Source organism: Poromitra crassiceps (genome assembly GCF_964638095.1).
Source record: "Poromitra crassiceps genome assembly, chromosome: 3".
Classification (NCBI taxonomy): domain Eukaryota; kingdom Metazoa; phylum Chordata; class Actinopteri; order Beryciformes; family Melamphaidae; genus Poromitra; species Poromitra crassiceps.
In genome coordinates, this window is record NC_139625.1 from 40,832,626 (window position 1) to 40,857,901 (window position 25,276).

A 25,276-nucleotide genomic window follows, 5' to 3' on the forward strand; every position below is an offset into this window, starting at 1 on the left:
TATTGGGATTATGTAAGAGACAGAGTGGTTTACAGCCTTTGTGGGGCCTCAGCTTTCACCAAGCCACTTCACAGGCATTCGATGAAAGATGGCCGTGGGTAAATAACATTTTGCTTTGGCATAAACAGACTTTCTGAAAGAGTCCTGGAAGGAATTGCTTTCCACACTGATCGATGAATCAGTTTAAACCTATTTGCACATCTCACGGAGTTCCCCATAAAAAACCCACCATGGTACTATGAAGGGATTTTGAGCACAGGGGGCGTGTTTTAGGCCCAGGAGGGTGGTTAGGATCTAAACCTGGCAAGCCACATCGGTAATAACTCAAAGAAAGTTTAATAAAATCAGGGGAAAGACCCTGTTATGTGTATATGTCAGTCAGTGCACATGGAGAGGCATGGAAGTTGAGGCTGTGGGCCATATAACACTAGCGCCGATTCCCTACCACTCGCTATTTAAAGGCAACATTTGTTAGCAATTTCGTACATACATAATTTAGTATTTCTTGGCATCTCGTGTCTAGTGCAGGGGCCAAAGACAGATACAGTACCGTTGAAGGGCAAGGCTGATTATAATTGTTTAAAAAACAAACAGAGTTTGATGATCACAATTCAGTCATCTGTGTCTGTTCTCTGGTCAGGTTGATCAACCACTGGTCAATGTTAACCTGTATTTTGACAAGTCACCAGGTCTGGTGACATAACCACCGATGTCTATTTTACAACTGTACTGCACTGTACTTTTTTAGTGAGCTGAAAACATGCTGGCTTGTTCCAAAGAGCATTAAGGTCATAAAAAATGTCATATTCAGCAGATACAACCTATGTCTGGTCTGGCAACCTTTGAAGGGAAAGTTATAGGGAATTTGATCAACCACTTATGTTAGCTACCGCATGCTGTGAGCTTTCCTTTCAACTTGGACATCAAGCAAAAACTGAATCAGCAAATACTAATCAGCCAGGGATGTAGTTACAAGCTACTGCATTGTATACAAGTCATCAGGTTAGCAACATGATGGCATACAGGCCTGTAATTTGACACGGACAGTATTGATATGACTAGAGGACACACATCTATAATATCTGTCATATCAAACAATAAATATTTGTTGAAGTTTCAAAACAAAGCTATTTCCATAATTGAAGAATCGACTACAGAAACTCAACTGAGACTCTTTCAAACACAGGAGAAAATATACAGACATTACAGACAAACAAGTTTGACATTGACATTACATTTACATTCTAGGCAATTACAGTAAACAACACTATACTTGTAATGCTCACTTTGAATTTGTCTGTCCTATCAGAAATGCTTACACAACATTTGTCTGTCCTATCAGAAATGCTTACACAACATTTGGAAGTCTAGTGGCGCCCAGACATTCAAAACAAATTGACTCATAGAGTGGAAAGCATTGACATTGGCATATTGTCTCTGAGCATTTGATTGTGTCTCTGAGCGCTCATACACACTGTATCAGTTAGAGAAAGGACGAATGTGGGCCAGAGAAACCACAGACCCATTTGATTGGAACAGATCGGCTTGGCCAGGGCCTTGTCTTCCATTCCAACACAGACAGGGGACAAGTCCTCCGTCAGTGTTTCTGTCCTCACTTGGCCACTTCCCTAACATGCCTCACGGGTCAGAGACATGGGCTCCCACAAGCTAATAAAACCCGCCAGAGACAGAATTGTCTTTGTCATGTGTACAACCTTACGCAGAAAACACGCCAAAGAACCCAAATTGCTAGAATAGACGTGTGGGCTCAAGTGGCCGCAAAATGAAAAGAGAAGGGATGGCAGCGGGACACATACTGAAAACCGCCAACCCATGAGATTTGCATTTTGCAACTGAGATTGAAAATGCTGAAGTAGCTATGATGAATAGTGTATTTTTTGACAAATCACATATGATTCTGAAAACATATCGGACAACAATATTGCCGCAGCTCAATCGGGAGACTATACTGAAGTAGACGCACAGTTAGGCCAAGTGAATTGTGTATCGGCGTGCGAGGAACATTTCCGCAAGTGCGAAGAGCTTAAGTGAGGCTAGGAATGCTGGGATGGCGGCGGCAGCCAGCTGGGAGGTCTCCGAGGAAGGTAATGGAAGCTCTCAGCTGCTACATGAAATAATCAACGTCTGCGGTCGCCGGTCAGCTTTTCATCCATCTGAGACACGCAGCAAAACGTGTTGCCTACCACATGTGTAGCTAGCGCTGCGATCAAGCTATCATCTCAGGGAGGAATGAGAGTATCTGGGCCAAAATGTCTGCTTTTTTCTGTGTATCTGAATTTGCTAGTTGCCGGAGTAGCCTACTTAACCGGCCAATTACATCTGTCTATATCCAGGGAGAGAGTTAACCGGCCAATTACATCTGTCTATATCCAGGGAGAGAGTTAACCGGCCAATTACATGTGTCTATATCCAGGGAGAGAGTTAACACGCTAATCACAGCAGTAATGGCTTGTGGGAAATGATGAATAATACATGATGGGCGGGGCTTCCCTCACACCAGCGGGACGTTGTTGCCTTCTCTCCTCTTTCCATGTCTTAAGCGCTTACGTCAGGACTTTGTGCGCGGCTGAAAACTGCCCGGAGGGAGAAACAGAGGTGCAGAAGAGGGTGAGGAGTTCAGTTCAGATGGGAGGTGCTGAGCTTATGGGGCGACCCAGATCATTAGGCACCCCTATTAATAGTCTGACCCAGGAGGTACCTGCTTCCTGGATCCGGTGATGCGGTGGGGGATCAGGTGAGTTAAGTGGGGCTCTGTGCCATGTGCTAATATGGAGCACATGGTGGTGGGCCACAAGCCTATAGGAAGCAGTGACTGTTTGCTCACCCCCCTATTCCCTGGGCAACCCCTGCTCTGATTGGACCCATATGCAGAAGTTACTTAACTGGGCAGGGATGAGGTGAGGGTGTCTCTTTACAGGGGAGCGTGTTTGAGTGTTTTATCTGTCATCTCATCTACGACTTGTCTCGACCTCATCCGCTACGGAGGTCAACCTGTCTCATAATGTGGGCACGCCCGACCAAGAACATCAGCCTACATCTGGACAAGAGCATGAGTAATCACACATGGTAAAGCCGTCACATTTCTATACATTTGCTGGGGTGGGAGGTTGGCAAGAGTGGAACCACAGACAATTTCCGTCCCGGGGCATGCCTTATTAAAGACAAGGCATATAGCTACAGATAATTTATGGGCACAGTGGTGAATTGAAGCTTTCAAACAAAGACCGAGTCCAATGAATACGCACCGTAACACAAATGCACACACATGCACCACATACATACGCGTGCACGCACACACACACACACACACACACACACACACACACACACACACACACACACACACACACACACACACACACACACACACACCACACACACACACACACACACAGCCTTTCTCACATGCTGTGCCCACAGGGGCCCAGTGTACGGCATCATGGCCAGGCTGAGTGCAGCCTTCGTGGCACAGTTGTGGCTGACGCTGTAGCCGTGGAAAAAACCCTGTTTTTTCCCTTTTGTATTATGACCACTAAATCTAAATGAGTGCAGCAAGCAAAGCCAAAGACAACCGCTGCCCCTTCAGGGCCGCTGAGTAAAAATAAAACTACGCCCCTCACACAAACTGCAAATTACAGCGTCTGGCCTCTTCTTAAATATTTGATGATTTTTACAAGCAGACAAAAATGCCTTGGAGTAATTGAGCTCCCTCCCCGGACTCTTTATTGGGGTGACGGCAGCATCTCCCACATCTTCCCATCGTGCGCTGGAACAAGAAGCACCAGGCTGCTGAGAGAGGGCTTGCCCAGGCCCCTGGCTGATGCTGGGAGGGCCCAGGCCCCTGGCTGATGCTGGGAGGGCCCAGGCCCCTGGCTGATGCTGGGAGGGGGCGGTGGGGGCCCAGGCCCCTGGCTGATGCTGGGAGGGGGAGGTGGGGGCCCAGGCCCCTGGCTGATGCTGGGAGGGCCCAGGCCCCTGGCTGATGCGCCCCTGGCTGATGCTGGGAGGGCCCAGGCCCCTGGCTGATGCTGGGAGGGCCCAGGCCCCTGGCTGATGCTGGGAGGGGGCGGTGGGGGCCCAGGCCCCTGGCTGATGCTGGGAGGGGGCGGTGGGGGCCCAGGCCCCTGGCTGATGCTGGGAGGGCCCAGGCCCCTGGCTGATGCTGGGAGGGGGCGGTGGGGGCCCAGGCCCCTGGCTGATGCTGGGAGGGCCCAGGCCCCTGGCTGATGCTGGGAGGGGGCGGTGGGGGCCCAGGCCCCTGGCTGATGCTGGGAGGGCCCAGGCCCCTGGCTGATGCTGGGAGGGGGCGGTGGGGGCCCAGGCCCCTGGCTGATGCTGGGAGGGGGCGGTGGGGGCCCAGGCCCCTGGCTGATGCTGGGAGGGGGCGGTGGGGCACTGTGTGAGTGTTTGTTGTGAAGCCTAGAGAGCACGGAGGGCCGGCTGGCGTCACAACAAAGCAATGAGAGAAAAATGGTCAGACATAATTGGGCATCCATATAGACAAGCGGTGAAGAGTGTTATGGTGCTCTGGGGTACAACTTGAACCTTTTTCACCCAGGTCCAACCTAGGTGTAAGATTTGATCATACTCTACGATGTCCCTACTACAGTAGTTAAGCTCCTGTCTGGTAAGGGAACCCATGCCCTCAAGCTGTACGTAGACAGTTCTACAACATGGCAGTGGAGAAGCCCTGACACAATTACTATGTGTCAGACTCAGACAGTATGTTGATGAGCTGACTAGCAGTGTGTGGTTCTGAACACTAAGGGCAGCCTTTCCGTGATGGCAAATAGCAAGGTACTGCGCCAGCAAAGTGACATTTTCATTGGCTGCTGCACACAGGTTTTTTCTTGCCTGCACCTGTTTGGTATTTTGGTGACTTTCTGTGAACTTTGCACTTGAACGCTGCTCAGAGCAGGTCAAACGTGCTGCATAGTGCTATTTTTGTGGCTTTACCAAGTGACGTGCTTACCCACCATTTACGGACTGTTCTCTACAAAAAAGATCACTGTGGCACAGAGTGTGTCGCTTTCAAAGGGAAGGAAAAGGGCTGATTTGACTGGCCATGCTGGCACCAGCCATACCACACCTACAGATAATGTATTCGTCCTAATCCCACTCTGATTCCAACTGGTGATTCCAACAGGTGCGCTGTGCACTGTTGGCCACGAAATGACCAAACATCAGTGACCACGCCTTGTCCCCCCACGCCGTGCGCCTGTGGCTGCGCTTTGCACCATGCAACAGAAGTAGAGCCCTAACGGAGAGGAGGTGAGCAGCTGCTTTCAATCTGGGCCCTATCTCACAACAGGCCCCTGCACTAATCTGGTGCCAGACAGACAACATCATAAAGTCCAGAGTGAGGAGATGACCATACGTAGCTGGTGTGGGGGTGGGAGGTAAGAGGGGGGGGGGGCAGATTTTCCTTTCTGAGAGTCAAATAAAAACTCAGGGTCATAAGAACATGGGAAGCTGCACCGCTTTGAGTGCAGCCATTAACAGGCTCTGATTCGCTTTGTTTTTCTCTTACACACACACACGCACGCACGCACGCACGCGCGCGCGCACGCACACACACACACACACACACACACACACACACACACACACACACAGCTTCCATCTGCTGTCCAATACGTCATTCCATTCTGATGCTCTCAGACTACTTTCTCCACCTCACCTGTCATTCTCTCTGCTGGGATATTCCGTCTTGATATGAGGAACATATTTGACCTTGTCTTTTTCTCCCACACAGGGCTCTAACAAAATAGGCTTGATATTGTATGGTGCTAGAACACGCACTTACAGTATACTGCCTTACAAAGCGAAAAGTGAGGAGGCGGCTGTGGCTCAGGAGGTAGAGCGGGTCGTCGACTAATCACAAGGTTGGTGGTTCGATCCCCGGCTCCTCCAGTCCACATGTCAAAGTGTCCTTGGGCAAGACACTGAACCTCAAATTGCTCCTGATGGTTGTGCCAGCACCCTGCATAGTAGCTTGCTGCCATCAGTGTATGAATGTGACTGTCAAGTGTCAATGGGTGAATAGGCAGTGTCGTAAAGTGTTTTGAGTGGTGGTAGACTAAAAAAAAAGCATAATACACAAATCCAGCCAGTAGATGAGGCTGCATGTATTATGAAGGTCATGGAGATGGGGCTGTTGTTGTTGGCCAGCTGTGGGTCCAGCTGGAGCACGACTACGCCAAACCCAGGTGACTGGGCTGCTCCATAGAGGGATGAGGAGGTGAGGGAGCATCGAAGCTGGCCTGGAGTGGATTGGGGTGGACTGGGATGAGACGTCCTATCTGTGGACAATCATATCCTCCTTCCAAAGAGGAACCGTGGTGATCAGGTTCCACCCAGTGTCCCTGCCAGAGGCCCACCATTAGCTCCATTGTCTGGAGGATGAGACCAACTGCTATTATCAGCTGGCCCTGGATGACAGTGCACTCCTCTTTCTAAAGTGCCCCAATTTCAAGGGCCACTTCCCCTCACCCCCCCCCAGGAAGACCCAGTGTACCTGATAGCTTTTGATTCACATGAGCCTCTTTGTCTGTGCGTGCCAAATAGATATCACTATCTATGCAGAGAGGGAGTGCTCCTCAGAGTGCTGCTTTCAGACTAAACCCTACCCTATCCTCAACTACTGATGAGAGTGCTGCTGCCTGTAGATATTAAGGTAAATTCAGCAGCGAGACTCCAGATAGTCCTTTGAGGTAGACGTACACAATCTGTCACTACAGGCCTACAGACATCTTGTCAGCATCTGAACAGCATCTGCTTGGCTTTGTGTCACAACATTGCGATGACTATATCTTCAACTGTGCTCAATTTTGACCACTCACCACAGTCAGCGTTCTGCTCTCCATCCAGGCCAGGCTGGCAGCCCATGAAACAGCGGTAGGAGCCGATGGTGTTCTCGCAGCGCCAGGTACCACACACCGAGTTTCCAAACTCCTTGCATTCATTCTGGTCTGTGCAGAGAGAGAGACAGATGTTGGTGCGTATCTAACGAACGGAGGCACATCCAAATGCTACCACATGTGTAATCAGACACACACGCATACACACGCACGCACACACACACACACGCACACACACACATGCACGCACGCACACGCACGCACGCACACACACACACACACACACACACACACACACACACACACACACACACACACTCATATTCCGTCCTCTGCTCCTCTGCTTCCAGTGTAATGGCTGTGCAACAGGAGTCGGCCAGGAGGCCTGTGGTGTAGCTGTCCTCAGTAAGCAACGCCAATGGCCAAGAACAATATTATCACAGCAACCAAAGAACTTGTGAAGGAGCTAAAGGGAGAAGCTCCAGAGGGAGAAACACCTCCAGCTCACAATGGGGTCATTCATACTCCCCCAGGGGCACAAGGAGAGCGGGGCTCCAGCCATGTCATGCAGGCACCCCTCAGTCACCATGGAGGAAAGCCTCTAAGCCAGGCTTGGACACTTTCGGCGGAGCCCAGTCCCCACTGACGTATCAACGGCTATATATAATCAATCATAGCCAACCGTGCTATACCGGGGTACGCTCAGGCCTAAATGTAGCGTGACGATCAAACAACTGATGCTGACATGTTGGTTTACTGGGAGAGCAGAAGCCTAAGGGCGGAGCCTTGGCTCAATAATCAGCATTACATACACAACAGGACATCATGAGGGGAGTAAGGTCTGTGTTTTCCTCCGCCTCACCTTCACAGTCGGCCGTCTCCGCGTTGAACTTGAAGCCAGCCTCACACAGGCACAAGTAAGAGCCGTCGGTGTTGAGACACTGACCTCGGATACACACTCCTCCACTGCATTCATCCACATCTAAGACAGACAGATGGCAAAATAATTAGAGAGAGAGACGGAGATAATTGGAGAAAGGGAGGGAGGGTCAAGATTTGTTGCATATTGATTATTGCTAAATATCCCCCTCTGTCTTCATTAGGTCCACAGGGAATACCACTCCTCATCATAAGTATCACACAAAGAATGCATGTGTAATCAACTGAACACAAGATGTATTAGCCATTTGGAGCACTTAACGGTATACTGGCAAACAGGAAATGGGGGGGGGGACATCTACCTCAGCTTCTCAGGCTGAGAACATTCCCTCTGAGGGGGGGGGGGGGGCATCTACCTCAGCTTCTCAGGCTGAGAACATTCCCTCTGAGGGGGGGGGGGGGGGCATCTACCTCAGCTTCTCAGGCTGAGAACATTCCCTCTGAGGGGGGGGGGGGCATCTACCTCAGCTTCTCAGGCTGAGAACATTCCCTCTGAGAGGGGGAGCATCTACCTCAGCTTCTCAGGCTGAGAACATTCCCTCTGAGGGGGGGGGGGGCATCTACCTCAGCTTCTCAGGCTGAGAACATTCCCTCTGAGGGGGGGGGGGGGGCATCTACCTCAGCTTCTCAGGCTGAGAACATTCCCTCTGAGGGGGGGGGGGGGGCATCTACCTCAGCTTCTCAGGCTGAGAACATTCCCTCTGAGAGGGGGGGGGGGGGGGGGGGGGACATCTACCTCAGCTTCTCAGGCTGAGAACATTCCCTCTGAGGGGGGGGGGGGGGGCATCTACCTCAGCTTCTCAGGCTGAGAACATTCCCTCTGAGGGGGGGGGGGGGGGCATCTACCTCAGCTTCTCAGGCTGAGAACATTCCCTCTGAGGGGGGGGGGGGCATCTACCTCAGCTTCTCAGGCTGAGAACATTCCCTCTGAGAGGGGGAGCATCTACCTCAGCTTCTCAGGCTGAGAACATTCCCTCTGAGGGGGGGGGGGGGCATCTACCTCAGCTTCTCAGGCTGAGAACATTCCCTCTGAGAGGGGGAGCATCTACCTCAGCTTCTCAGGCTGAGAACATTCCCTCTGAGGGGGGGGGGGGGGGGGGGGGCATCTACCTCAGCTTCTCAGGCTGAGAACAATCCCTCTGAATAGTAAAAATTAATAAGGAAGCCTGCATGCTTGCTTAACTGGAGATTGGTGGATAATTGCAGCATTACAACATAACTTGCGAGGTATTTGGACCCAGGGTAAAAGATGGGGGAGAGGGAGGGAAGCAGGGAAAATTCATCACAAGGGAAAAGCCCGTCTTTGTTTTCCAACATTTGATATGAGACAAATTTTTCAGAGTCTACACAAAGGCGCATTTGCAAAAAAAAAAAAGGGGGGGGGGGGAAACAAAACAATACCGCAGACTGTAGGTAAGCACATAAATATGTTGTGAGCGGATAGCTTTGGAATCAATTCAAGGATTTCAAAGCCTTGATTCAATGGCACGGCCGAGCTATGGCACAACGTGTTGATTTAGATTAAATTGAGATGTGTTTCGGTTCTCTGTCATTCCTTTATTATGGATCTTCTGTTTTCGCTGGAACACTCGTCCACTCAGGGCCTCACCTGACTAAAACCATCTCTCATCCGCACAATCCCACATGCCCTCATCCTCCCTCCACCTCTCGCTGCAGGGCCCACATGCCCTCACCCTCCCTCCTCCTCCCCCTCTCGCTGCAGGGCCCACATGCCCTCATCCTCCCTCCACCTCTCGCTGCAGGGCCCACATGCCCTCACCCTCCCTCCTCCTCCCCCTCTCGCTGCAGGGCCCACATGCCCTCACCCTCCCTCCTCCTCCCCCTCTCGCTGCAGGGCCCACATGCCCTCATCCTCCCTCCTCCTCCCCCTCTCGCTGCAGGGCCCACATGCCCTCACCCTCCCTCCTCCTCCCCCTCTCGCTGCAGGGCCCACATGCCCTCACCCTCCCTCCTCCTCCCCCTCTCGCTGCAGGGCCCACATGCCCTCACCCTCCCTCCTCCTCCCCCTCTCGCTGCAGGGCCCACATGCCCTCATCCTCCCTCCACCTCCACCTCTCGCCGCAGGGCCCACATGCCCTCATCCTGCCTCCACCTCCACCTCTCGCTGCAGGGCCCACATGCTCTCATCCTCCCTCCTCCTCCACCTCTCGCCGCAGGGCCCACATGCCCTCATCCTGCCTCCACCTCCACCTCTCGCCGCAGGGCCCACATGCCCTCATCCTGCCTCCACCTCCACCTCTCGCCGCAGGGCCCACATGCCCTCATCCTGCCTCCACCTCCACCTCTCGCTGCAGGGCCCACATGCTTTCATCCTCCCTCCTCCTCCCCCTCTCGCTGCAGGGCCCACATGCCCTCATCCTGCCTCCACCTCCACCTCTTGCTGCAGAGCCCACATGCCCTCACCCTCCCTCCTCCTCCACCTCTCGCTGCAGGGCCCACATGCCCTCATCCTGCCTCCACCTCCACCTCTTGCTGCAGGGCCCACATGCCCTCATCCTCCCTCCTCCTCCACCTCTCGCTGCAGGGCCCACATGCCCTCACCCTTTGAAGAATTGAAGAATGCCTTGTAACTTATTTAAAACAGAAATAATGTTTCATGTTTGTTAATTTGAGTATATATTTTAACTAAAACTGTCGGCTGTGTTTTTTATGTGTTTTTTATATGTGCATTGCTTTGCTGCTTGTTTTTTCGATTATTTTTTTGTAAAGCACCTTGAATTGCCTTTGTGTATGAAAGGTGCTATATAAATAAAATTTGACTTGACTTGACTTGACCCTCCCTCCTCCTCCCCCTCTCGCTGCAGGGCCCACATGCCCTCACCCTCCCTCCACCTCCACCTCTCGCTGCAGGGCCCAAGTCAGAGGGGTCTGGCTTTCATTGTGTCAGCACTGTAGTGTGCACACAATGGCAGACTGCATGAAAATATACGACAACTGCTGATTTATACTATAATTAAGGTCCAATATTTGCTGTGGCAGGGGGCCAAAATGGCTGATATAGGCAGGCCGGCATTTGCTCAGTGTGTTGTGGACGTTGTCTGCTGCTGCAAGGCCAAAGCCCTGGTGGGACAAGGTACAAGGTGCAAGGACTGACCATGGTCCCGCTGCCTAGTCTGCCTCGTTCACGCATCGACGGACAATGTCAGCCTGTCGCAGGGCGCTGGCTCCCAAGCTCCAAAACGTACCTGCTTCACATCACAACGGGAGATTTCATTGCCAAATGTTTTGTCATCTATTTTACTTCACCTCTTAGTTGCAAACCACACCAGCAATAACACTGATCCAATTCGGACATTCTAGCCCAAGTTATCTCATATTATTTCATAAGTATTTTGACAGCAAATGCTGAGAGGAAAAGCTGCTCGTCTCTAGCCAGTGACCAAGCTTCATTTTTTCCCCATTGCTGTGACCAGTGGGTCATTGGGTGCGGCTGGAATAACATCAAACTGATGTCCGAGCTGAGAGAGAGAGGTTAGCTGAGAGGGTTGATGTCAGGCCGTGGCCCATTACACACAATAGCTGGTCTGAGCACCCATGCCAAGGGCCCCAGTGGACAGGCTCACACACCACCCAGCCTGACACTTATGTTATGTAGGGGGGGGGGTCAGTCGAGAGACAAATGAAGGGACGATAGGGTGAGGACACTGCCTGCCTGACTGCACTAAATACACACACACACACACACACACACACACACAAGCCAGCCAGCCAACTAGCTTTCCGTAAAGAGGCTTTTCAACATAGGCAATTTGGGCTATTATTATTATATGATTGCCAACTTTCTCCAACTGTGGGTTTGCCTCACCCAATTACACAAAGACCATAAGATCATCTGAAAGTAGAATGAACCACCTCGCGGTTGCATGCCTCCCCCAACAAGTCAAGTTGCTGTTTACATCCATGTCTGTCCAGACTCATACAATATATGTAATGTAGTGAATACTTTGAAGGAATTTAATGAAAGGGATTAAAGGGATAGTTTGGTTTGTTTGAAGTGGGGTCCTATCAGCTAGTTCCATACACTAACTGAAATAGGTAAAGCGTTCTGTACGCTGAGCACACCGTGTATCGAGACTCAGCACTCTGAAGCAGCAGCCTCCAGAGCTCTGTCTCTCTAGTTCATGGGGCCAGGAACTAAAACGTAATTTAGCCACCTAAAACAACGCCCACCTAAACAAATCAATACCACTGTACATGTACGCTCTATTTTGACAATTTTCAGTGCTTTACTTTACAAACGCGCGCGCTGCTCACTCACTCACTGGCCCCTTTCTGCTTCTTCTCCCCGGCCTCCTTGATGAGATGAAGGTGAGCAGCACGGAGCTCCTGGAACAGGCATTTCCCGACCTGCTGCCTCCCCGTTGCTGCACTGCTATGTTGTAATTTGGATACAGGAGATGACGGAGATGATGAGGAATATTTGTCTCGAATTGCGAATAGAACGACGCATTAATAAAACGCATTGGACTCAGTGTGCAAGCCGTGATCTGTGTGTGACGATTTTTTTCAGATGACGGATTAAAAAGATTTATACGAACAAAACGTAGCCTACTCAGCTGTTCAAAACACAAGATATCCGCCACTAAAGACCTTAATTCTCTCCATTTTCTGACAGCTATTTAAATTCAGTTGGGTCAAGACCTGTATCGTTCATGTTATTTGACGTGCTTCAGTCGCCTGCCTGTCTCTGTGCTCTATGCTTGGTAAAGTTGGAAATGACAGATTCACACTTCCAAAGTGTTAGACAACGAGATACAAACTAATTTTCACCTAAACCATCCTCCGAGCCGGACAAAGAAGTAATGAAAATGTGATTTTGCATTTTGCAACTTCTTTTGTTGTTTTATTGCAGAATTACCGCTGCCTTCTGGAGAGAAATCCGACTAATTGACTGAATCATGTAAACCCGGGTTTTTCCTATTGTCGGATTATTAAAGTGCATGTAAACGCAGAAATCAGATTATTGCCATAAACTGATTATTCTCAGTTATCCGTTTATTGTTTGCATGTAAACGCCCTGACTGTGTGCTCAGCGTCCAGAACGCTTTACCTATTTCAGTTAGTGTATGGAACTAGCTGATAGGACCCCACTTCAAACAAACCGAACTATCCCTTTAAGTGTTTGTGTATGTGAGTGTGTGTGTGTGTGTGTGTGTGTGTGTGTGTGTGTGTGTGTGTGTATGTGCGTGTGTGTGTGTGTGTGTGTGTGTGTGTGTGTGTGTGTGTGTGTGTGTGTGTGTGTGTGTGTGTGAAATGGAAATTATCACTATATTGCAATTGAAAACATGCTGTCTTCACTTAGAGCCTATTTTTACAGAGGAGTATGAGGACTGATAGAGAGCTTCATCACAATAACCTGAAGCTCAATATCAGCAAAACCAATGAGCTTGTGGTGGACTACCAGAGGAGCCCCCGTCCTGGTTGTCATCCAGGGAGAGGAAGTGAAGTATCTTGGGGTCCAAATCAGTATAATTAATGTGATTATTAGGTCAACTTAAAGGATTTTGGTGATAAGTGATAACACCACCGTTTTTGTAGAATGACCCAAGATCGTTTTTTCAGCGACAGAGGTAAGCAACACATGTTGGTCCTCCTGAATTTAATAAGTTAAAGTGACTGACAGTAGAAAATAGAGTAAGGCAGTTGAAACTGAGGCTTATACAAAATCCTGCAAGGTAATGAGCCAAAGTATTTTAGGAATTATTTGACGCTGGTTAGGGACTCTCATGGCTATTCTACTAGGGGCAGGGCTACAGATATTGTGCCAGGTAGATTTAAGACATGTTCTGGGCAGAATACCTTTCTATATATGGCAGCAGCAGCGTGGAATAGGCTTCCAGTAGAAATAAAAACTAGTCAGTCTTACCTAAGTTTTAAATCTAAATGTGGTAAATGGATGGCTGAACAGGGTTGAGGTAGGACTTTTGAATGTACTCTGGATGCATGTGTTTATTAGCTATGTGGGTTCGAGTGTTAGGGTAAGCGTGTGGGTGTGGGTGTGTATACTGTATATGTGTGTATTTCTGTAGGCTATGTGGATATGATGTAGATAGGGGATTTTCTTCACTTTGTATGATCTGAAATTTTACGATATTGTATTTTGTTAGCAATGTTTATTTATTCAATTTATGCTGGTTGATGTTTCTATTGTTTATTTTTGATATTGTATGTGAGACCAAGGAACACAGTCACAAAAGTCTCTGACTTTATTGCGATATGCTATTTTTATGATGCATGTCTTGTGTAACATGTATTTTAAGAATTGTCAAATAAAACTAAAACTAAACTAAGTGACCTTGACCTTTGACCACCAAATTGTAATCAGTTTATCCTGGAGTCCGAGTGGATGTTCATGTGCCAAATTTGAAGAAATTACCTTGGCAGCCGATCCCTCCAGTGATGGTGGTGTATCCATGAGGACAGATGCAGACGTAGGAACCCTCAGTGTTCAGACAGTCTCCCTCTCCACAGATACCCATCATGGTTAAACATTCATCAATATCTGTCACACAAACACACACAACTGTACCAAAATGCTACCATGGGATAAACCACAAGTAACGGTTATCCGCATCCCTTGATGTGTGTGTGTGTGTGTGTGTGTGTGTGTGTGTGTGTGTGTGTGTGTGTGAGTGTGTGTGTGTACCTCTGCAGGACGTCCCATCCACCAGTTCCAGGCCATTGGGACAGGCGCAACTGTAGGAACCACGGGTGTTGATGCACTGACCTCCCACACACAGGCTGGTTTCGTCACATTCATTGATGTCTGGATGACACATAAGCATGACACATTTGCACCAGCTGTAAATCATTGGGCCTCACTTCGAATGTCCCCAAGGTTGTCATCTACATCAAGAGCTTCCAGACCACAGAGAATGTGTCAAAAACGTCATGCGTCATTTACATGAGTTAAGTAAATTACTTATTCTCACTGCGCCTTAATTCGCCGGAACGGATGACGATGAACACGATTGCATCATCATAAATATCAGTGACACCACACACCCTGGCCTTGAGGATATATTTACACAGACTGTTCACTGTACCTTCGCAGGAGAGGCCGCCGGACGCCACTGTGAAGCCCCGGTCACACGTCATGCAGGAGAAGGACCCCTCTGTGTTGGTGCAAACACCCATGGGGCACGCGCCTGGAGTCTGGCACTCATCGATGTCTGAGAGATAGAAGGAGAAAAAGATGAAAAATAACAAGAACGATATAAAGAAGCAGAAGAAACATATGAAGGAGAATGCATCGTCATTACACAATATGAAGTAAAAGGTTAGCTACAGGTTATCAGCCTGAGCAGACAGACCTCTGGAGAGCCCTCAGTTTGCTTGGTCTTATCTGTTTAAAAATTATTAATGGCAGAGTGTGAGTCAGCCTAACGTGTTGCCTACCATACAATAAGCAGTGTGAGTCAGCCTAACGTACTGCCTACCATACAATAAGCAGTGTGAGTCAGCCTAATGTACTGCCTACCATACAATAAGCAGTGTGAGTCAGCCTAACATGCTGCCTACCATACAATAAGCAGTGTGAGTCAGCCTAATGTACTGCCTACCATACAATAAGCAGTGTGAGTCAGCCTAACATGCTGCCTACCATACAATAAGCAGTGTGAGTCAGCCTAACGTGTTGCCTACCATACAATAAGCAGTGTGAGTCAGCCTAACGTGTTGCCTACCATACAATAAGCAGTGTGAGTCAGCCTAACGTGTTGCCTACCATACAATAAGCAGTGTGAGTCAGCCTAATGTACTGCCTACCATACAATAAGCAGTGTGAGTCAGCCTAACGTGTTGCCTACCATACAATAAGCAGTGTGAGTCAGCCTAATGTACTGCCTACCATACAATAAGCAGTGTGAGTCAGCCTAATGTACTGCCTACCATACAATAAGCAGTGTGAGTCAGCCTAACATGCTGCCTACCATACAATAAGCAGTGTGAGTCAGCCTAACATGCTGCCTACCATACAATAAGCAGTGTGAGTCAGCCTAACATGCTGCCTACCATACAATAAGCAGTGTGAGTCAGCCTAATGTACTGCCTACCATACAATAAGCAGTGTGAGTCAGCCTAATGTACTGCCTACCATACAATAAGCAGTGTGAGTCAGCCTAATGTACTGCCTACCATACAATAAGCAGTGTGAGTCAGCCTAACATGCTGCCTACCATACAATAAGCAGTGTGAGTCAGCCTAATGTACTGCCTACCATACAATAAGCAGTGTGAGTCAGCCTAACGTGTTGCCTACCATACAATAAGCAGTGTGAGTCAGCCTAACGTGTTGCCTACCATACAATAAGCAGTGTGAGTCAGCCTAACGTGTTGCCTACCATACAATAAGCAGTGTGAGTCAGCCTAACGTACTGCCTACCATACAATAAGCAGTGTGAGTCAGCCTAACATGCTGCCTACCATACAATAAGCAGTGTGAGTCAGCCTAATGTACTGCCTACCATACAATAAGCAGTGTGAGTCAGCCTAACGTGTTGCCTACCATACAATAAGCAGTGTGAGTCAGCCTAACGTACTGCCTACCATACAATAAGCAGTGTGAGTCAGCCTAACGTACTGCCTACCATACAATAAGCAGTGCGAGTCAGCCTAACGTACTGCCTACCATACAATAAGCAGTGTGAGTCAGCCTAACATGCTGCCTACCATACAATAAGCAGTGTGAGTCAGCCTAACATGCTGCCTACCATACAATAAGCAGTGTGAGTCAGCCTAACGTGTTGCCTACCATACAATAAGCAGTGTGAGTCAGCCTAACATGTTGCCTACCATACAATAAGCAGTGTGAGTCAGCCTAACGTACTGCCTACCATACAATAAGCAGTGTGAGTCAGCCTAACGTACTGCCTACCATACAATAAGCAGTGCGAGTCAGCCTAACGTACTGCCTACCATACAATAAGCAGTGTGAGTCAGCCTAACATGCTGCCTACCATACAATAAGCAGTGTGAGTCAGCCTAACGTGTTGCCTACCATACAATAAGCAGTGTGAGTCAGCCTAACATGCTGCCTACCATACAATAAGCAGTGTGAGTCAGCCTAACGTGTTGCCTACCATACAATAAGCAGCGTGTCAGCCTAACATGCTGCCTACCATACAATAAGCAGTGTGAGTCAGTCTAACATGCTGCCTACCATACAATAAGCAGTGTGAGTCAGCCTAACGTGTTGCCTACCATACAATAAGCAGTGTGAGTCAGCCTAACGTGTTGCCTACCATACAGTAAGCAGTGTGAGTCAGCCTAACATACTGCCTACCATACAATAAGCAGTGTGAGTCAGCCTAACATGCTGCCTACCATACAATAAGCAGTGTGAGTCAGCCTAACGTGTTGCCTACCATACAATAAGCAGTGTGAGTCAGCCTAACATGCTGCCTACCATACAATAAGCAGTGTGAGTCAGCCTAACATGCTGCCTACCATACAATAAGCAGTGTGAGTCAGCCTAACGTACTGCCTACCATACAATAAGCAGTGTGAGTCAGCCTAACATGCTGCCTACCATACAATAAGCAAAGCCCTCTTTATTAGCTTGCACTGACAGTGTCTTATTAAAAAGGGTGGAAAGATAAGTATGCAGGACGGACATCAAGCTATTACAGGTGGCATATAATTACTGTATCTACAAACAGTCACTGGCTCACTGTTATGTGATCATTGCAAATTCCTCGACCCGGTACAGATTGTATTTCTTAAGGAGGAAATAGTGCGGGCCATTGTTAAGTCATTGAGACGGCTCCATTTTGCCTTTGGGTCAACACAGTGAGTTGAACAGGGCGCGCTGGCTACGTGGAAAGCAGGGCAGTGGTTGACTTCATTTCAAATTAAGCCTTTTAATATTTTCCATGGCATCAGAGACTTACATTAAAATCCTATCAGAGGCCGACTTGGACTTCAGCTTGTTTTGTAAAACCTTTTCCCAGCGCAAAGACCTGTATCAGAGGGGGATCTTCCTCTCGGGCTGGATCTGCACTCCATTCAAAAACATACGGTATGTAACTAACTGGGGCCGCTTTTGAATCCTTTTAAACAATCATTCCTTTTCTCCATCCCATGAAGTCATGACAGATATAACCTCCCTGCATTCTTCTAAGCAGCCATTTCACTGCATTGATCTCATAAATCATGTCATGACAAATTACTAGGCACCCTCAAGATTTAGTTTAATCAAGTTCTGGGTCTTGTGCAGTATGCATTCCTTTTGACTATGGTCTTTACTGCGGTCCAGTGTTTACCATAGTGACAGTTCTAGCTGTCCTATGTGGGTAGGTAGATTGGTAGGTAGGTCTTTACCCTCACAGGCGTAACCATCTTCTGACAGTTGCAGGCCCACCGCACAGCTCCGGCAGGCGTAGGATCCTAAGGTGTTCCTGCACAGCTGGCCCGGGCACATGTTAGCCACCGAGCACTCATCCACATCTGGACACAAACACATGGACACATCATAGCGCAGATTACCATCTCTGGCTTCAAATAAATAAAGCCCGCCAGTTCCAATCAGCTAGATCGGTAATCACTAGAACGAGGCTAATTATGAATGTCGACGCCTTTATCTCTCCAGCTGAGCTATCTGCGGGACGCTCGCCTGACATCATTTGAGTTCTATTTGGGAGCGGGCGTCTCATTGTGTTGCGCAAGGATCAGATGAGCGGTGCCAGAGGCGGAGGGGTCCAGGATCCAGCTATGATGTGATGTCTAGGAGGAGTATTTTGGGGATTTTGAGCTCAGAGGAACAGACTTTGTGTCGTCGCACCTGATGCCGTTTACACACAACCCGAACCGACTGGCAGTATGGGAGACGCACGCAGCTCAGCCCCATGCTAAACAGAGCTGGCACATTTGTCCTAATCCGTGACAGGCGAGGTCCGACGTGCCCAGCTGAAGCAGTAGACTGATAGATACACACACCTGTGCTCAAGTGCAAAAACAATCACAAAACAAAAGCCTCACCGTCACACCGCTGTCCATCCTCAGAGACTATAAATCCAGGCTTACAGGTGATGCATGTGAAGGAACCGTGTGTGTTCGTACATGTTCCTTGGGGGCATGTAGCAAGCTGCGCACACTCATCAATATCTGAAGAATGAACATGAACAACAGACTGTTAGACATTAGAATGGGCTCTCTCTACAGCCAAGAGAGAAGATCCAGCATTGTGATTAATGAAAGCTTTGAGCCTGAATAAAAGATACATATAGTGTCATGTCGCGGTCCATTTAGATGAAAGGCAGTAAGTAATCTAACCTTCACAGAGCTCCCCGTCATACGATATTCTGTATCCCGTAGGGCAGTTCTCACAGGTGTAAGAGCCTTCTGAGTTCAGACAGATCCCATTGGCACAGGTAGACAGGGACTGGCACTCATCAACATCTGGGTGAAACACACGCACAGACACGCATTCACATCACTATGAAACATAATGTGTAGGGGGGAGGGGGAATGGGAATGGTAAAATGGGAATGGTCAAATTAATCAGTAGCAAACAAGTAACAAACTAGAAGAATTTTGACAAATTGTCCAGATGTGTTGAGGAAGTCTTCAACACTCTTCAGTGTTGAAGACTTACTCTGTTCACTCTGCATGAAGCGCACAGCTGAAGATTGGACTTACCTTCACACCTGTGACGGTCTTGGGACACTCTGTAGCCAGCCTTACACCTGGTACAGGTGTAGGACCCCTCTGTGTTGGCACAAACCCCTCCCTGACACAAGTCATCCTGAGCACACTCATCCAAATCTGAAACACCAAAAAAAAAAAAAAAAAAATTGCCACAAATGGACACTACCTACCAGTAGGTGTTGAGAACGGCAGTTCAGGGTAAATCATTAGACAGCTGATTTCATACCAACACATCTCAGTCCATCAACAGATGGTCCAAACCCAGGCCTGCAGCTCTGACAAGTGTAGGAACCTTCTCTGTTGATGCAGATTCCCGCGGGGCACACATTACCAGTTGCACACTCGTTGACATCTAACAAAAAGAAGTAATTTGCAGACAAGATGTTAGGCTGCTGTTGAGAGAGCTCCACTAGCTGAGAAGCATGCGTGATGATGAGTTACACCCAACAGGACCAGATAATCCTTCGCAGACCTTCGCATGCTTTGCTGTCAGAGGTGGCTTGGTAGCCATGGTTACAGGTGCACTTGTGGGTGCCATCCAGATTGACACAGCGGCCGTGGAGACAGACTCCCGGGAGCACGCACTCATCCACATCTGGAGGGGAGAGGAGAGCAAAAGGAGGGCCTCAGATAACAAAGACTACTGCTCACTCTAGCCTCAGATAACAAAGACTACTGCTCACTCTAGCCTCAGATAACAAAGACTACTGCTCACTCTAGCCTCAGATAACAAAGACTACTGCTCACTCTAGCCTCTTTCCAAACCCAATGGACTTCAACAAGACCATGGGGCTTCTGCCGTAGCACTGTGGAGAACTACTCACAGACCTGTTACTGAGATATGAGACATGAATAATGGCTGCCTGCTGAAAGGTTACCTTGGCAGACGTTGTCTGCTGAGAGTTTGTATCCTTGGAAGCAGTTGCACCTATAGGAGCCCTCATCGTTGACACACCTACCGCGACCACACACTGTTTGGTTCAAGCACTCGTTTACATCTGAGGACAGAAGAGGTCAGGAGAGGACACAACATAACATGAATGAGAGAGAGGACTATGAGAGAGCTAGTGGGCCATTATAGCAAATAGCAATAGCATACAGCAAAGAAAAATGTGGTTATGAAGTTGAATGTATGAATGAAAAGTATGGGGGAAAAGATTACAGCATTATTCGGGTATGCAAAATGAAAGCCGTTATTGAGTTACATTCATGAATGCCTTACACTGCCTCAATCTTTTCCACTTCATGCTCCGAGTCAGAACGGTTGACCCAGGAATACATAAGTTACATTTGTGGAAAACTTAATGAAGGACCATTGTTTTATAGTGGAATCCCTCAAGCGTTAAACAGAGGTATTGTTCCAGGCAGGTTAAGTGTATGCCATGCGTATTCTTCCAAAATGTGTGCGTGGTGTGGGGAGAGAGAGGGGTACAGGAGGGAAAAGTATGTGTGTGTGTACGGGAGGAGGAGAGAGGACGTTACTGAGAGGTGAGAGAGACAGTGGAAACAGAGAGCTCACACAGTGAAAGCACCGGGAGAGAGTCACAGACAGGGTTTTGTTTAACTAGCCACGGGCACTGCCAGACGTCTGTCAGTACCCGCGGCTAGGCAAACGCTTTGTTTCTGCGATCGCCCGGCATCTCCCCCGGCCTCCACGATAAGCCTTAACAAGGGAATGGAGCTGTTCTCTCTATCACACCAGCAATTAGGCTTATCCACGATGCGGCCAATTGGGCCCAAACTACTGTGCTACAGTCAATTGACTGAAGCAAATACTGGAACCCGGCACTCATGTTGCCTGTTTTATGCGACTCCCACAGCACCAGGCATGTACCAGGAGCCTGTTAGCCATGCCAGTGTGGGTGTTATGAATACAAATATTGACCTCCAGTGTTACCCCCTCATTACAGGGTTGCTCTCAGCTGCAATTTATACACCAATATAATAATATACAACGAATAATAGTGGGCTGACAATGAGTAAAAGAATAAAAGCTAAAAATAAGCTGAAGCGGTGTTTTCCTTGGAGGAAGGAAGACGTCATGAGACACACATGCCAATGATTTCCCTTGATCAGTCATCATCAGACTCACTGAGAAATCGATTAGAAAGAATCCCACACCGACAGCTTCCACTAAGTTGATTACCACATTTTCCATTGGCTATTCATTACATTCCCAGGTTTATACATTTCTGCACTCCTCACCCCAAGAGCTTCAGTTTCCAAACAAATGAGAGGGGTACAAGGTCACAGAGAGGGGATGTGGCAACACCAGTCAGGCTCTTATGTAACAGGGCCATCTCCAGGTCGGGGGCTGCTAGTGTGTTAGCTTAAAGGAGAAGTTCTGTATTTTTCAACCTGGGCCCTATTTTCATATTTGTTTATGTATAACTAAGACATTTTTTATATTGGTGCAGTATTTAGCAAGAACCCGCCACGCAAGGACCATGGAACAGAGGCCGATAGGGCATGTGGGAACCGGGCATGTACGTCCTGTAAAAGGCTTATTCTCTGCGACGCACTGGCTCATATGCTTATTATATGATAGAGACAGAACTGGGAGCACCTCTGATCTGCCTGCTGATCCCAGACTGGGACTGTGTGTGGGACCTGAGTCTTGCGTAGCTAAAGGATTTAGCAAAAGGGTGAATATTGATAGAATATGGATGATGCATTAGAATTCGATGGCCACTCGTTTTTATTTGAGCCGGAGTAACGCTATATGGATACAAACTGATGCGCCGGACATGGAGAGAGGAGCAAGCAAAGAGGAGGGAGTGAACCACAAGCTACTGCGAGGTAAAACAAGCGTTCATTTTCTCTCTCTCTTTTACAATAACAATCTGAGCCTGTGCCTTTTGCAAAAATAAGCTTGTTTAGTGGACGTACGACTGCCGAGGCAGGAGAGGCAACTGAAGCGAACTTGGTCGACACTGCTCATACAGTATGACTTAGTTATCAGTGTTCGGGGTGTGAGAGCAAAGTAATATATTACATGTAATATATTACTTTTAGCAGTAACTCAGTAATATAACTTATTACTTATAGGATTTCAGTAATATTATACAGTTACTTTGTCAAGTAACTCAAGTTACAAATTGAGTAAATTTTATTTTTATCAAAGCACATATTTAAATCATTTCCTAATCAAACTGTGTGTTTTTATGCAAATAACCACTATAGATGACAATAACAAAGGAAAAGGATAACATTTAGAATTTTGGATTGTTTACACTGACTTCAAGACAGTTTAAATTATTTTTCGGGATGGTTCCGGTGCGGCTACAGTACTATTGTAAAGTAACTTATTACTTTCAAATGAAAGGAACTAGTAATATGTAGTATATTACATTTTGAAAGTAACTTGCCCAAGACTGTTAGTTATACATAAACAACTATGAAAATAGGGTCTAGGTTGAAAAATACCGAAATTCTGCTTTAAACACGTCACAAACCTTCTATAGTGTGTCAGCCATTTGTTTATTCAACTCTCATACTGTAATCCACAGTGGTGGTTTTACAGTGTGCCACAGACAATGCTATGGGTGAGTGACAATTTGTTTGCATGTCGAGACCTCTTAGCAGCGGGGAACAAGACCATGTGACCTTCCCATACATCATGTGACCTTCCGATAAATCTCATCGTCTCACCCAGTCCAGCAGTGCTAATAAAGGCTTACTGGTCTACGCTGGGCCCAGCAGTACAGTGAGGCTTACTGGTCTACGCTGGGCCCAGCAGTACAGTGAGGCTTACTGGTCTACGCTGGGCCCAGCAGTACAGTGGCCAGAGCTCTCCAACAATAATAGGCTGTTTGTTCAAGGCTGTGGCCAAGGGAAAATATTTGGACTCTCCCAAATTGAAGCATTATAAACAATCTTTTACAGGGGCCGTGATATGAAAAGATCAGCAATAACACAGTGGATGTGTTTAAACAATATGGGGGATATGCGGGGGCTGCAGGGTGGGGGGTTGATAGATCATACATGGAAAGACTGAGCGGACAGATACAGTAGGGTGGAGGGCCGGGCCGCTGCCCACGCAACAGCCATCATCGCTGTGGTTTTGGGGTGTGATGTGGGCCCAGCAGTAGTCCACATTGGACATTAAACATCCAATATGAAGTCTTTTGAAGCATGAAACACACTGGACTTTATGTAACTCTCATGCAGATCGGCAGCCGCCCCGTCGCTTTGAGCAAAAAGCCACAAGCACCGAATCTAATTGAGCTCGTGCTATTTGGTGAACTGTGCTGCATCATGGGCTGTCAGCACATCCTTAACGACACGGATCGTTGCCATGACGCCTTCGTTATTTCTAGCAGTGCCAACCGGGGGCAGCTTTGTCTACATCAAGTGGAGAATGTGACCCAATACACTGTAAGAGGGAAACCCTACACATTTCCAGGCAGCGGTCAGAAACGCCCTTGAGAGGGAGGGTTTGTGGTGGGAGGGGTGGGTGGGAGGTCAGGTCTTACCCACACATCTTCCGCCGGCAGGCTTGAACCCGGGGCCACAGGCCTGGCACTGGAAGGAGCCCAGGGTGTTGACGCATACCCCACTGGGGCAGGAAGTCGGATCGCTGCACTCATCCACATCTGTTCACGGAGATGGTGGTGGGACATTGCGATGATAATTTGAATAAGTCATTATTAAAACAATGTGCGCAAAATCGCAAAATCCCTCTGTAATTAGTTGAACATTGTTTTTTTCCTGGCTTAGAGCAGAGGAAAATACAAACAGTGGTTTTTCTGTAACTGGGCTACACATTAACTCATGGCAGCTAACAAATAGTTCTGGCCGGCATTGTAATATTATGTCAACTTCACGATGGGGTCTGTGTGTGTGTGTGTGTGTGTGTGTGTGTGTGTGTGTGTGTTCAGTGGGAGCCAGTATGTGCTTGTTGATGCGTGTCACCTTCGCACTGGCCCCTCCCGGACTTGGCATAGCCGGCCCTGCATTCACAGGTGTAAGATCCTTCCGTGTTGACACATTCGCCGTCTTGGCACTTGTTGGCCATGCTGCACTCATTAATGTCTGCCAGTTTGAATGAAAAGCAAGCAGAATGGAAAAGAAAGTGACTATTGTGTTCCAGAGCATTAATCACCACTGTCTACATTTTGCTGTAAACGAACGGCGCTGACAGATGAGAACTTGCGGTTCCGTACTACAGAGTTAGAAGACTACCAGCGACCAGTGGGGATGACATCCCTCAGAAACACGACACCTCCTTCTGCGCTCTCTCCCTCACCTTGACAGAACTTCCTGTTCTGGGTGATGACCTGGCTGTAGCCGCTGTAGCAGTGGCAGGTGTATGACCCGAAGGCATTCACGCAGTGGCCCTTCCCTTCACACGGGTTCTCTTCACACTCATTCAAATCTGCAAGGACATATAGGGAGAGACAGACATTTTTCCATCAGAAAAACGTGCTTGAAAGTTTTTTCCCATTACTGTCTGATTCTCATAAACTAGCTGTGATACGTGGAGAGGAAGATGATACCATGTTTCTACTGTATCAGCTTTGCATCATTCAAGACATTGTGATTAATATTGTATTCATAATAGTCCCATGATGTCACATGCATTTCCTAGCAAAATGGTGCTTTACCACGTGTCATTTAATTTTAATCACCTGTTATGTTTCTACGAAAATGGCCGTTTGGTGATATAATAGAATACTATGAATAGCTATTTACTGTATATACCGGTATGATATGTATGACTCTGTAAATGAGAAAATGATACATATTACTATGTTGTTATTTGCTGTTTTGTTAATCTACAATATTGCA

The 25,276-nt window shown here is 48.0% G+C and overlaps 1 protein-coding gene across 1 annotated transcript in view; it reads right to left on the reverse strand.

Moving 5' to 3' along the window:
* Positions 1-25,276, reverse strand: part of LOC310772686 (latent-transforming growth factor beta-binding protein 2-like) — a gene marked incomplete at its 5' end in the record, with an annotated part of 73,629 nt that overhangs the window by 13,880 nt on the left and 34,473 nt on the right. Inside the window, 15 exon segments of the mRNA XM_083632551.1 lie at positions 6,864-6,992; positions 7,744-7,863; positions 14,218-14,343; positions 14,488-14,607; positions 14,888-15,013; positions 18,161-18,286; positions 18,818-18,943; positions 19,112-19,237; positions 19,478-19,603; positions 19,713-19,838; positions 19,959-20,081; positions 20,365-20,484; positions 23,962-24,081; positions 24,401-24,520; positions 24,735-24,863. Coding sequence (XP_083488677.1) covers positions 6,864-6,992; positions 7,744-7,863; positions 14,218-14,343; positions 14,488-14,607; positions 14,888-15,013; positions 18,161-18,286; positions 18,818-18,943; positions 19,112-19,237; positions 19,478-19,603; positions 19,713-19,838; positions 19,959-20,081; positions 20,365-20,484; positions 23,962-24,081; positions 24,401-24,520; positions 24,735-24,863 — 1,863 coding nt within the window.